Source organism: Scatophagus argus, chromosome 20 (genome assembly GCF_020382885.2).
Source record: "Scatophagus argus isolate fScaArg1 chromosome 20, fScaArg1.pri, whole genome shotgun sequence".
Classification (NCBI taxonomy): Eukaryota; Metazoa; Chordata; class Actinopteri; family Scatophagidae; genus Scatophagus; species Scatophagus argus.
The window spans coordinates 8,003,250-8,018,009 of record NC_058512.1 but is presented as its reverse complement, the minus strand read 5'-3'; the positions used below and the strand labels follow the sequence as shown (position 1 = coordinate 8,018,009).

At 40.0% G+C, this 14,760-nt stretch overlaps 1 protein-coding gene across 4 annotated transcripts in view; it reads left to right on the top strand.

The window, feature by feature from the left end:
- The window catches only part of rgs3a (regulator of G protein signaling 3a), a 131,223-nt gene that overhangs the window by 66,402 nt on the left and 50,061 nt on the right, over positions 1-14,760 (top strand). For all 4 annotated transcript variants that reach the window (XM_046374850.1, XM_046374851.1, XM_046374852.1 and 1 more), the window contains one exon: positions 8,336-8,470. In XM_046374850.1, the coding sequence (XP_046230806.1) occupies positions 8,336-8,470 (135 nt within the window). The remainder of the gene's footprint in view (positions 1-8,335; positions 8,471-14,760) is intronic.

Here is a 14,760-nt window from a genome sequence, read left to right as displayed (position 1 = left end):
AAAAGCAAATGATCAATGAACTCCCTGACCAAGTAATGATCATGACGAACGCAAACACGCAAAATACTGTTGCTAAAAAAAAAAGGGGCAACAGCCTTTCAGAGGCTGTATGCGACCTCAGGAAACTTCCCGTAGTCCTGTCATGTGCTTATCATCCTTGCTGGTAGCTATGGGAAGGGCCTCGGGTCAGGGACTCCAGTTTACTTGCTCTTTTCATGGCTGCTTTGCAAACCACAGACAAGCTCTGAGACGGAAACCAGACAAACTAGAAATAGATGAAAGGGTGTGGGAAGACCACGGTGTTGACACATTTTATCCCCTCTATTTTTTATTGTGGAATATAAAGCATGCATTTGTTGCATTTGCAATAGCGCAAGCTAATGACTGAGTTGCTCTACCAGAAGTTACCTTTGAGACCACATATAATATCAGTTATGCAGCCAGAAACTTTTCCTTGGACTATTACAGGGACAAAGTCAACCCCAGACTGATGTGAACTTTTTGAACATGTTTTGTGTATTATTGTTATTATTATATTGTACATGTGTTGTTAGTTCCACCTCCCGTGTAGAAAACCACACTAATAACCAGCCACTGGCTGTTGATTATGAAACTCTCTGGTTCAGGAATGAATTTTTCAGCCGTCTTTCAGTGCAGTCATGAGACCGTCATGCATGGGAACCAGACTCTTTTACCTCACCCTGAACTCATCTCAGCTTCTGATGTAGTCACATGTAGTTTTCTGTTTCATAAAAGAAAACAGAAATTTAAATGACTTTAGAAAAACAACAAAACATGTGCTGGCAGCTCTGTGAGGCTGTACTGAAGCACAGTGGTGCTTTGAGCTAAGTGGAAACATGTTCACAGTGACAATGCTCATATGCTTGAAAAGTTTACTTATGATTATGATTACATGTAGTGACAATGCTTATGTTTATCAGGTATAGTATTTACCATGTTCATCATCCCTAGAGTGACTCACTAACATGAGCCACTAAAATGGTTATGAAGTGAAGAGGAGGAATTAAAAAAGACCAAAAGGGAGATGATGAGATGATACAGAAACTAACAAGGAAAGAGACAATAAGTGGATCCTACATCCAGCGACATTAGTGATGATAAACTGCACAGATAGATAGCTGCTTAAGCCTTAATAGCTCTTGTTTACATGTCACTTAATTGGAAGCTGTAAACCCATTAAAGGCTACAGTTATAAATGCCTTAATGCTTAGAGGTGAAACTCTATAGCCCAGTGCAGAAAAAGATGAATGTTTCTCCTTAAGGTTTGAAGCATTAAAGTAAGAGTGCTCTTGATTAAGTAGGGCTCCGACATAATAAGGCAATGGCATGCTGGTAGTTTTATCTGTAACCAACTGAATCGTGATGGTCACGATGCCATGTAAAGCAGCAGTGTGTATGAACCGTGACTAATAAAGTATGACTCTGCTTGGTGTTACAGTGTATAGAGACTTTCTATGGAAAACAACTCTTGATCTCTGAGGAGCTGGATCTCATATGAACTCTTCATATAACAGGCATTTTACATTTTATATTTCACCGTTCCTGCTACTGTGTTTGGCAAGTGTTTGAAAAGCTATTTTATTTTGTCATTACCATAATCCTGTAAGAGCGAGTTGGTGCCTTTATGTCCTCACGTAAACCTGTTTTACTGCCTTAGAGAGATTACCAGTGCAATATTGAGGATGTGTGTTATCATTTTAGTGATCTTCAGTGGTGTGCACATTAGGATGAGGAAATTCTATTTTCACCTGCTGTTGGCTGCCCCTCCTGCCATGCATTTTTTAACTGTTTATTTACAGTCTACTTTTAAAAGTGTGCTGTATTGGGCTCTGCTGTGTACACTCAAAACACTCTCATGTGTACCCGAATAAACTTCAGGCAAAAGTCCATCCCACAACTAATTTTACATCTACAGTCGGTGCAAATAAGACTGGGATAATTGGAGCTGAGATTGAGCTCGTGTTACACACTGTTTGTTTAATCCACGCAAAAAAAACAGTATGACAGTTTGATTTGCTAATGTGTTTTTAAGTGTATAGATATGATATGTATTGGAATATTTCCTGGGTCTGAGCAGTGACACATATCTGCTTAATTTCTTCTTGCCAAGCAAATCAGCTAATCAGCTGCTAGCTGTTTCATAGCTTCATATTTTGCGCACATACAGTATATTAGGGTGTCATCTGTCTTCTCATGATTGTATTTCTCAAGGTGTCAAAAATTTAAAATACATGAGTGATCTTTGCCACAACAGATTTAGCTCAGGCAGTGTGAAAAAAAAAATTACACCTGAATGTGTACCCATTCAGTAGTATCATGTACTACATATTATCTGTCACTGAAACAGTGCTAACCTGTGCTGAAGCAGCTTAGGTGGGCTGTGTTGACAGCAGTCTGTGACACACATAAAATTCATCTGCCAGATGGCTCAGGGGGAGGGCTTCAACCAGGGAGCACTTTAATCAATCTGATTAAGGGGAAATGCTGTCTGTATTTTTAGCCACTCCATGGCAGGCCAGTGGCCATTCATTGAATTTTGTTTCATTAGCCCTCATGTTTATCTCTTGGACTGGCAGATTTATAAAGGGGGGTGAACTAAAGTAGGAGCTAGAGTAAGGGAACCATTAGCTACTTTAGCTAATACAGCCCGTTGGGTAATCATTTTATAAATGAGATAAATAGTCAGTCATTTAATAGGGTTTTCATTTATGACCTGCCTCTGCTGCTGACACTGACAAATCACAGTTTGTCTTGGAAAAGGTTAATGTTTTGTTTCTGGGGCTGCAGCCCTGGTCACTGACCGGATGCTGCTTAATGCCAAGAAGCAACATGAGCTAAACATGAAAATCCCCCAAAGACCTGCTTCCACATTATCGGGGAGATTCCAGCGAGCTCCCTTCAGGCTTCAAACAGTGCTATGCAAAAGAGAAGTAGCACTTAAATCTTGTTCAAACTAAGAGTCTGAGAGCTGTTCTGTGAAACAGATTGCAGTGCCAACATTATAGAAAGCTCCAGCTGGTTCTAGAAGATTCCTGCCTAAAACATATGGCCTGTGACCAGCTGTCGACGGTTTGCTCATTTGCTGGTGTGACTGATTATAAACGTGCAAGTCACTGTCACACACAGGAGCACTATTCCAGATAAATGCAACAATGCACAGTTAATAGACACAGCACAAAAAAGATAATAACAGAAACAAACAGAAGAAAGTTATTGCTGTAATTAATAACAAATAAATCATCATTAGTAGTCCTCTAGCAGAGCATAGTTCATTTTGAAAAGGTGATGCAAAAATTGCTGTATTACTCATAATAATAGTGACCTCTATGTTATTGTACAGATGTCCACATTAGCCACCTCACCCTCTTTTCTCTGTAGCCAAAACAAAATGTGCATGATGTCACTAAGTGGTTTACAGTATAGTGTGCACTGCTTCATATTTGCACACCAAGTCTGTGTAAACATACAGTCTTCCTCTCTTTGACAGATTAGGATGTAAGTCCTTTTGCAGCTCTGAGACCTGTGCCTTACTATGACTCACAGAGCAGAGAGTCCCAGCTGGCTTCTATTTTGTTGTTATTTTTCAGTCATTATGTGTTGTAAATGTGTAGTAAGACTGTTTAGTAAGAGTTCAGACTGGTTGTGCGTGCATGTTTTAAAGCTGGGTCCGTGCGTCTGTGGATGCAGGTGCACACATGCTTCTGGGACCCAGATTTGCTCCGTTGCAGATGTGTTTTCGCTAATGTGGAAAAGCTTGGCCATATGAGGCAGTGTTTTATGGAAAGCTTGAGCTTTTGCATTAATTTTTACAGTATTACTCATCCCACATAACTGTACCTCACATCACTTTTGTGGAAATTCAAAATGTATCACTGACAAATAGCTGCGTGTGAGTCTGCACTGATATGTTGATTGCATGTGTGTTACATTTCTGGCATTAACATGTGTGATTAGCATTACGTGACTGAATGTTAGTTGGCTGGTCGGGTGTGACCACGTGTCATTTTGGAGCAATTCTGACTGCATGCTTCTCCATCTTAATTTGGTGCGTACACACGAGGTGTTGCTTTGCTGTCGCTAGGCAACCAAGAAATCCAGGTGATGTCAATTCATCTGCTAGTTAAGATCATTAGCTACATAGACAGGAAAAATTCCTGTAATTTTGGTCTTCATAGTCAAAGCATGTTGAAGAAAGTCAGAATGCAAACACACTCGCATTGACAACAATAACATGCTTAAACAGGTCATGTTTACCATGGTTGCCATCAAAATTTAGCAAGTCTAACATACACTTATTTGCATTGAATTTATATTAATAAAGCAATAAATAGAAAATCCAGCTGATTGATGTCAAGTATTGGACAAATTACATTTTTGACTGAACTGGATCCAAGAGTATTAACAGTCAGGGTATTAACAGAGGTTATTAGGATACATCTTACACCTTGAAACCTTGAATTATCTTCCAGTCCATTCAGTCTACATTGAGATATTTCTCTGGATATTTGAAAATTCTGACCTGCTGTTGGAAAAGATGGTCATCAAAGTCATTAGGATTTCTCCTTTAGGCACTGTTAATCTCTCTACAAGAGTTTATCACAACTCACCCAATAGTTGTTGAGATATTTCATTTTGGACCAAAATGGTGGATTTACCAACATTATCATACACAAAGTCCCAATTCCTTTGTGATCACAGCCTTTGATTTCACATAAGTAATAGTCTGTCCTTTTCAGGAGCCAAGGGACCTGGGATTATTTCCAGCTTTATGACTGTACATCCTCCACTTTACTCACTAGTGTTTGTTGACCTTTCCTGACCTGTAGAATATCATGTAATCCTTTATGTGAGAACTCAAAAATAATCTTAGATTGAATTATGAGATTTTCACAGACAGTAATATTATAAGGGATTGCCCCGGGGCTTGTTGTTTACATGGACGTTGGCGTGTGCATGTGTATACATGCGTTTCAAGTATTATGGCCTCTTCTGCTCTCTTATAGACTCGGTTTCAGTCCAAGTGATGGATATCAAAGAACATCAACATTGATTTCTGTCTGCTCTGAAAAAGGCCCTATTTCATCATCTTGTGGTGCAATTGGAAACAGTCAGGCTCAATTTCATAAATGCTTTGCCATCTAACTTGCTTTTCCATCTTGTTTTTGTTTCTCTATTTCTCTCATGTTGACGTTTTCTTAATCTTTTCTTTGTCTTTCACTGTACCTCGTGTTTTTCTTTAGTCCTTTTGCTTTTGCTCCTTTTTTTGTTCTTATAGGTTAGGTTAGCTTTCTTATAGATTAAGAATATGAGAATTTGAACATTAATATAGCAGCAAGCATCTATTTGCTATGTGAAAACATATAGTGGAGTAGTGATGTCCTGAACAGAGAATGAAGTCACACTCCCTCTTTATTTATTTATTTTTACCATTTTCAACATGGCGGCCTGGTCAGAAACTTTCTCATATTGCGGCTAAACAGCACATTAAATATATTTCCGAAAACATTTGAGGTGAGAAATAAACTATGCAGCAACAAAATCTTAATAGATATACTAATATACTAATTTTACAGTTTGCTCTGTGTTTTATGCTCATTGTGTGTTCATGCCACTTGGTGAGTGTGAAATCTAGTAGCGATGAACGTTGTGTATTTTACCTTTACTGTTTAATACTTTATAATTACACAACTGTGTCTTGTATGCAGTACATTTTACACTGCATCAAGGCAAAACAGTCTTCATGCTGCTACCATTAACGCAGGCTGTAAATGCCTTTTTACCCTGCATTAGCATCGCTAACAATGAGAAAGCTTTAACCACCAACACTTTGTACCATTAGACCACAGCAGCGTTCTGATCTTCAGCAAGACACTGAGTGACATTGAAAGAGACAGAGAGTCCACAAGATAGCTACATAGTAGTCATGCACAAGCCTGTGCAGCCAGGAAACAGGCAAATAAACCAGCATCGTGATTCACCACTGACCACTGTAGTGAGCATCAAGAAAAGCCCCGAGGACTTCAGTCAATCTCTGAAGACTTGCACAAAATGGAAAAATCCTATTTATAGCGTGACGTGTGCCCAAAAAATGTCAGGACACAAATGTTTTTCCCTGACATCGCTGGTAGCAGAACAGCCGAAATAGATGGGTGAACAAATTGGAAAGAGGGGAAATGTGTTCGAACCCAGTAGGTTGCATTCATATTGGATTTTCATCAGAAAAGGAAAGAATATTTGCAGCCATTCTTCAACTGAACATACAACAAAGGTGGACGAGAGCAGCTGATGGGAGTGTGTATGAGCATACAAATGACTGGATAGGGATTTGGCAGATAGTACCATGAGAACGATACATTTTGTGTTTCAATAGAAAGTGCAATTAGATGATAATTTAATGTGGTCTTGAACCATGGACTGTCGTATCAGAAATGCTCTGCACCTGTGTGCACTGAAAGACAAGTCTTTATGCATGAGATGATGAGAAATGGGAACGCATTTACTACAATCAGTATTTAAGAAGTAGTCTCAAGACTGTGTGAGAGCTAAAACAATGCCCATCAATTCTTCTCTCTCTGCACAGAAACAGCTGCACAGACAGATGTTAACATTAGTGTCATTGAAAAGAGATATAAATTTGCTGCTATAATCCACTACACACTGATCAGAACACTGCAAGCCAGAAACAACTCCAGCACTAGCTGGTACAAAGTGTTCATTACATCAGAAAAAAGGCAACCATGCAACACCGTCCAATTAAAAGACGAAAAGAAAAGAAGTCATTAGCAAATTTAATCATGATCATAACCAATAACACATTTCCATTAATGTTACAACTGGTTCTAGTGTTACGGCTACAACAGCTCTGGGTGTGGTTTGTCATTCCCCAGCAGAAGCCATTGTTTGCCTGCTGTGGGTAGGTACAATCAATGTCACGCACAGTACTGTCTCTGTATTAGTTCCAAGTGTATTAAAAAAGTGGAGGAACAGATTTGTTACATGGGCCATATGACTGTTGATTGTGATGTTATTGTAAAGTGTTACAATTTTATAACTGATTAGGAGAGGAGAACCAAGGAAAGGTGGGGGAGATGACTGCAGAGGAGAGGAGGATTGAGGGCTGGAAAGGAGGAAATGAGAGCAGGGTTGAGTGGAGTAAACATCCCTGCTGTTTCCTTGTAAATAATGTGAATAAAAACAACAATTTTTCAAACCTTGGCCACAATATCCCGTCTTTGTATAACAGTGCATGCATTTCTGTATGCACATTCTGTCCATCCCATTGCTGACTCCATGGTTACAGCCTTGATTGTACTTCCATTAACTCTCCTTGAACTTTTTAAGAGGTCTGCTCAGAAGCTGTTTCCAAAAAATTTGAATATGGAGCAAAAAAAATAATTTTTAGTTTTATGTATTACGTGTAGGATTTTTTTTGGGGGGGGGGCAACATCTGTTTTCTGTCAGTACATTGCTAGAATCAGGAGCAAAAACCAAATCGGGCCATTAAGACATTAGAGATTTAATCTGGACACCAGTGAGGTCAAAGACGGATTCTGGATGTCCTGTGGAGTCAGCCGAGGGGTATTGTCAAATATTCGTCCTCATGTATTTCCCAGCAGGGGTCTATTGATTTGTACTCTTTTAGACTACTGTCTTGCTATTGGTCACATAATCATTTTGCCAGCATCTCAAATTCTGCCTGGAGTGGATTCTGGCCATTATCTTATTTCACTAATGCCAGCGCTTTGCTACCCGGAGTGCTGTTCCACTTTACAGTCTGTGGTGTCGTGAAAACAAAGGACAAGACGACTGAATGCACAAAAGGAAAGGAAAAGAGAGACACATGCAGATAGTGACTGGACTGACAGGGCGAGTGTCAGCAGTGGATTCTTTGTTTATTCCATTCTGCTTGACACACACTCTCTCACACACGCTCACACACACACACACACAATAACACAACTCCTCTGACACTGTGCTTGTGATGGTTTAAGCTCTTTTGTAAGTCATTGAATCTCTTTCATCATCGCGTAGCGCCCGTCTTAAGGTCTCCTTAAAGAGGGCCCCTAAGACAGGAACAAACTCTCGCTTTTGCCCTCCATTCATTTTTTTACACTCACACTATTGTAATCTTCTAATTTGTTCTCTCTACCCATCTTGAACCCTTCCACTATCCAAGGGTCAGGAGACACTTCACTTCTCTGACAGTGGATGCCTAATTGCCTGCTGTCTTTTCCTCCACCCCTCTTGCTCCTTCCTCTCTCTCTCTCTCTCTCCCTCCCTGTCTCTGTCTCTGTGTCTCTCTTTGTGTCTCTAGAAGTGTGACTGCCTGCTCAGCCTGGAAGCCTATTCAGCAGACCAGAAGCGCCGCGTGTGTCAGTGCCTGAAGGACAACATTGACAAGCAGCTTCAGCTTCACAGGAGGGAGCCTCACGTCCCGCATTTTGAACAGGTATGGCACATGGACTTACGCACACGCACATACAAATACGCATGCACTCGCACACACACTCACACGCACGCACACTAGGAGCCTCTCCAATTTCAAAGATGAATCAGTAAACACATGAACACATGGGAATGCATATTTTTGTGCATACCCCCCATCACAGATATCCCGTGAACCTCACACATTCCCAAGCATGCACACTCAGTCAGTGACATGGAACAGTCCTGCAGCTCGCACTACCATCATTGCGATTTTCCACTTAGCTTTTGCGTTTCTTTGTGCAGGTTTAAATTTGCCTTTCATCTGACTGGATTTGAGTAGTTGCACTCCTTTAATGAAGTGTCAGCTCAGTGCAGTTTAAAGCTCGTCTGACTCTGTTTAGTTATGCCAAAAGAGTGATGCCTGATAGCAAAAGCAGCACTTCTTATGCATTGATTTAACTTTGCCTCGACAAAGCAAACTGTATTTGTTCTGATGATTTAAAACGCCAACCACATTAGTGTCCTGAGTACTGTGAGTACCTGGTGTTTTCCACATTCCACGAGACAGTGGTGTTTCATAAAAAACAAAATATTCACATAAAAAGCTCTTGAAATTTATTTTTTTTTTCGAAACCTGTTTTATCTTTTCAGTGATAAATTTTTGTTAAGCTCCCATCTCACAGTCCAAAGTGCTGAGCAGTTGTTGTTTACAGCTTTTCATGAAAATCAATGTCAGTTGGAGCGGTGCTTTAGGATGAGCACCAGGGTGTCTTCCACCAAATAAGCTTCTGTAATAACGTTTTTTCCTTCAACTCATGAACACAACACTTACTTGCTTTGTGACATATGACCTTGTAAGATGATATAGTTAGCTGCTTATTTACAAATTCAAATATGAAGCAACATTAGCATTCAGTCTCTGTTGTGTTTCTGTTCACATGAGCTTGATTTTTGGTTTTTGGTCTTTACCAGCCCAGTAAATATGTGGCTGTTTAGCTACCAAATGTTTCTCTTTGTTCAGCAGTAAGCTGCTAACTTAGTCTGTTGTTTGGCCCTGGACCTCTTGAGTTTTTCTGCTGCGTGCTGCGACTGAAAACAAGTACTTTGAGAGTGAATCAAAGCAGTAAAGTTGCTGGCCAAAAAAATCAAAACAATGAGCTGAAAGACTACAGAGGTGGGTGATAATTCTCTGTGGACCCCTTTAATGGTACACATAATCATTTGATTTTATATTAACATTTTCATTACAGCTGCGTTAAGTCCCTTCTGACAGTTTTCATTTGCAGACCTGTTGTTGAAATGGATCAAATCAAACTGAGTTGAATTCAGTCATGTGTATAATGTGGGGGGGGTCAAAATTAAAATGAAATGCCGTCACTGCTGGATTAAGTCATTACACCCCTACTCGTAATGAGCACAGTGGTGATGAATGGAGCTGTTGAACGTGCACTGTAACTGATCTTTAAAGTGCTCGCTGGGCTTCGACTGCTCTGAATTAAGAGGGCTGCAGGGGATCTGTGGATGAGATTAATTCGGTCGTTTCAAGCGTTACCTAGGGAAGGGAAATCTAATCAAAATCTTTGTGTTGTTCTTTTTCTTGTTTTTCTTGTTGGTTCTGTAATTGCTGTTTGAGTAAATTTTTGTGAAAGTTGCCTGACAAAACTTTAGACTAAACAGATACGTTCATGTCCTCAAGTTTTCAGACAGGTGGAGGTGTATTCTTTATCTTAATGTGTATTTAACTGTAAAGATTCTAGCTTACTGTTCCCTTCTTTTATTTTTTCCTTCTTTTCCTGCCCATTTAGCTCATAAATTTAAAAGCAGTCCAACCCAGTTCATTTGAGTTTACTGAAAGGTGATTAAAAGGGATAAATAGCTTTGTGTGCAGTCGTCACACCTGTTGTACATTAGGGCTTCATTTCATCAGCACATGAAAGAGAGAAAGAGAGAGGGGGACAAGCCGACAGTCTTTCATCCCTTTCTCTTCCTGCATGTGTGTGTGTGTGTGTTCACGGGTGTCCCTGTGTATGAGTGTGTATTTTAGCCCATATGGTTCATCTGAAAAGATTGAGGATGGGACCTGATTACCCAGAAGTGTAAATGACCCAGAAATTGGACTGTATTTGGATCTCTTCCAATATTTGAACTACTTTAAAGTGAACTTTTATGAACTTTTCTCAATATAGAGATGGACACTTAAATGCTGTTTCAAATTTAAGATACTGCACCTGAGACGCCAAACAGTGTTTTGTTGCTTCAATGTTGCTGTGTGCACATATTGTAGCATTCCACAGCACACATGGCACTGTACTTGTTTTTGCTGCCTTTTTTCCTCCTATGCCCAGTGTCAATTAGGTGCACCCCCACATGCACACACTGCATTGTTCAATACGTTCAATAACAAAACAACTTAGTAAGCATTCAAAGTCACGTAAATCAATGCCGTTTAGCCAAACTCTATTGACCAGACCAGTGTATCTATTGATCAGTATATATGGTAAAGAAAATACCCTCATTTATTACTTTTTCAGTTTGTATTGGTATTTAAGTTGTGCATTGATCCTTGGGGTATATTCCCTTCACCCATATGATATAACATTTGGGAAGAAGTACTAGTTATGTTTCTTAAAGCTTCAGCTGCTTGGCTTTAACAGAAGGTAAAAGAAACCTTCAAGTGCATGAACTTGGGTGATATATTTCATAGGAGGAAGTCCTCGAGGGAGAAATGTTTCTCTCCTTCTCTTTCTCACTGTGTTTTTGCTCACCAAACTCTAAAAATGCACCACCTACTGTGCAACAGATTACAACAAGCTAACAGTCAAGTGCTTCAAGTCTTATATGATGAACAAATTACATCTTATCAGATACATTTATGTAATGTCCCCGATTTCAAGATGAGTCTCAAACAGAATATTTTATGGGAGTTTAAAAATGGTATGAAAGAAAAAAGATTTTGGTGCCAACAATTTCTGACAAATGTTTAGCCTGTAATGAGACATAAATGAACAATTAAGAGAGCAACACAGAAAAAGACTTGAAATGCTAATGTGGATGCACACATTTTCACAAGTTTCACAGGTTTGACTATAGAAAGAAAGAGAAATTCATCATCATTCCCTCACAAGCCGGAGCCTCTCCCAGCTGACTACGGGCGAGAGGTGGGGTTCACCCTGGACTGGTCGCCAGTCAATCGCAGGGCCAACACACAAAGACAAACAACCACACACTCTCACACTCACACCTAGGGGCAATGTAGAGTAGCCAATTAACCTAATGTGCATGTTTTTGGTATTGTGGGAGGAAGCCGGAGTACCCGGAGAAAACCCACGCAGGCACAGGGAGAACATGCAGACTCCACATAGAAGGGCCCAGACCGGGATTCGAACCTGGAACCCTCTTGCTATGAGGCGACCACTGTGCATGTGCAACATGCCCCTGTGGAAGTCTGCCTGTATACCTTCTTTGTGTAGAACCTTTTACTGTGATCTCTTATTAAATGGAAATCTGAACAGTGTCCTGAAGGCAGGGGGAATACATGCTTAATCATAACATTTTACATCTTGACAAATTAGTTCACTTTTGATTGCATTTCTCCAGAGTACCTTAGAGGCAAATAGTTTGTATTCAGTCAACTCTTAATGTGTTTAATTATATGCAAATCAGCTTTATCTGGTGCAGGAGATGTGAGGAGAATGCCCTTGTGGTATCTGTTTCCATTCAGCACATTAAAATCTGAATCACACTGGACATGATGAAAACCTGCTGTAATGTCTTCTTAGATATGATAAACATGCATCTGGATTCAGCACAGACCAAAATGCATTTTTTATTTAAACTCTATTCCCTTGTCTTAGAATCACAATTTCTTAACATGTTGAGTTCAAATGCAATAATTTGTTATGGAATAATATACCTCCAGTACTGCTTAAATAACCTAATTTCTGCTTCCCTCGTTACTGCTGAATCAACACCAGAACTTATTTTTGAACACTGAATAGAGTGCATCTTTGTGTATTCTTGCCAGTGAGTAAGAAGCAAAGAAGCTTGTGAAAATTACCCATTGACTCAGACATTTCTCTTGTGTCAGAAACTGCAATTGTCCTCTCATGCACAAAGCCGAGTAAATCCTCACTTAGCTGAAGCATGCACTTTATTCAAGAGTTACGTGCAGAGGGAGCAGAATCCACACCGAAGGGAAAGTACTCGTGCTATAGAAGTCATATTCATTCTTTCTATTTATATCACTTTGTTCATTCATGTTTTTCCAGCAAATGGGGTTACTCCGTCACAGTGTTGATGTCAGCGGACGCCTTAGTTCCTCCAGCCCCTGAACGCTTTGAACGCTTCCCTTTGGAAAACTGGGACGTGAGCCCTTTTCACTTGGAGATTTTCTAATCCCTCAGTTCCTCTGTGAGTGGGGCACGATGAGAGTTTGCCAGTTTCTATTTTGTGCAGAGCCTCATTTAAAGTCAGAGGATTTGGGGCGAATGTTTATGATGACTAACCTCAACTTCAGTAACTGATGCCTCTTTTTCTCTTCTGGCTTAGACGGGGAGGCGGTCAAGGGTAATGAGAGAGATGGAAGAGAGTATATTTTGCAGAAGTTGATGTTACACAAGCTAGGTTTTTAGCACAAATTTTAACCATATTTTGAAAAAAATGGCAAAAGAAAATGCAAATTGACATGAGGACCCAATCAGTAATGTTAGTGCAATTATTTTCATTCATACAGCTTTTTCCACCCCAACCTTCAGCATCTGGTGTTACAACCAGGGCTCCTGCACAGAGACATCACATATGTCACATAGTGTCATCACATGCTTTACAGAAGCTGAGTGTGGGGCAGTTTAGTTATACAAGAGAATTTAGCTGACTATACCTTTAGTGCTTTCCTTTTAGCACAGTGTTGTGGAAACTGCTGCACAATAAGTCCAAATAATATTTTCATGAAAGATCCTTAATCAGGCCATCCACCATGTTCATCCAGTGTATGAACTAATAATGAATATTTCAGCTGTTATATTTTTGTTTGTTTCCATACAGAAACAAACATGATTTCGGTCTGGTATCTTACAGACATTAAGAGTCTGTGAGCTCCTTTCTTGGAAAGCTTTCGGTAGCTACTAAGCTGTTGCACAAATACTGTTGTTTATCTGCACACACACACACACACACACACACTCACACACCCTCAAACCCTCAAATGGGAATTAAAGGAGTACTAGCCAGTTTGAAAATGACAGCTGCACTTCAGTCAGTGTTTGACGACCAATGCTGGCACTCCATCTCTACGTCAGAAGAAGAGAGCAAACTATGCAGAATAAGTGGCATCGATTTTCTTCGTGAGAGCATGGCCTCACATGAACAGTGACAAAAAAGATGGCTTACTGCTAATGAGCAAAGTGTGTCTGCTGAGGTTTGGAGTCAGCTTGTTCTGTTCCCTTCCTCTGGCTGTCTCATTTCACATTTATGAGAATCTGTTTTAGCTGCTGAAGTGGTTCTAATACAGCATCTATGTTGGAGGAAGTGCTGATGCAAGGACAAGGACTCGCTCTCATTTCCTCTGTGTCTTACACTTTCTCTCAACTCCACTAACTATTTATTTATGATATAATTTAAGAAAGCCATGGTCTCTCCTCTCCTCTCCTCTGGCATCTTATTCCACCATGTCCCTCCTCCTCCTCAGGCAAACATGTATACACTCAGTCACTGATACACGAAGCTCTGGACTGATAGGAAGTGTGAGTGAATGTGCATCCTTTGAGAAGCATGTCTCACTACGAGGACGCGCTGAATCTTAAGCAGCAACACAAAATAACAATCAGAAAATAAGCCGGTGGCTCCAGTTCACTGGGGAAAATGAATAATTCATTTGTTTTCCCAATTTTTCCCATTTTGTCTTTCAACTGCCACATGCACCAGCATCATCTTGTCAGGATATGCCACTGTCCTCCTGTATTTCCCAGTGTTGCATGTCAGCTCTTCAGAAAAGCAGCTGTTTTACCACATTCACTCCCCTGATCGGCACATGCTGCTAAAGTCAGTATTCTTTAGTCTGTAGTCAGCAATATTTAGTGGTAGGACTGTAAAAGCTTACAGAAGAAAAATAAAAAGCTTGAAAATCCAACATGTCCTCTGTGCAGAGGATGATAAATGATGAAGATAACAAGGAAGAGAAGCACTATAAGAAGAAGCACCATAAGCATACTTATACATACGTACTATGTCCAAGTATAGAAATAGTTTATCCAACAGTATATTCACATAAATGTACTTGGGCCAGTCCACAGAAGTGTACTTAATGGTGTGTTT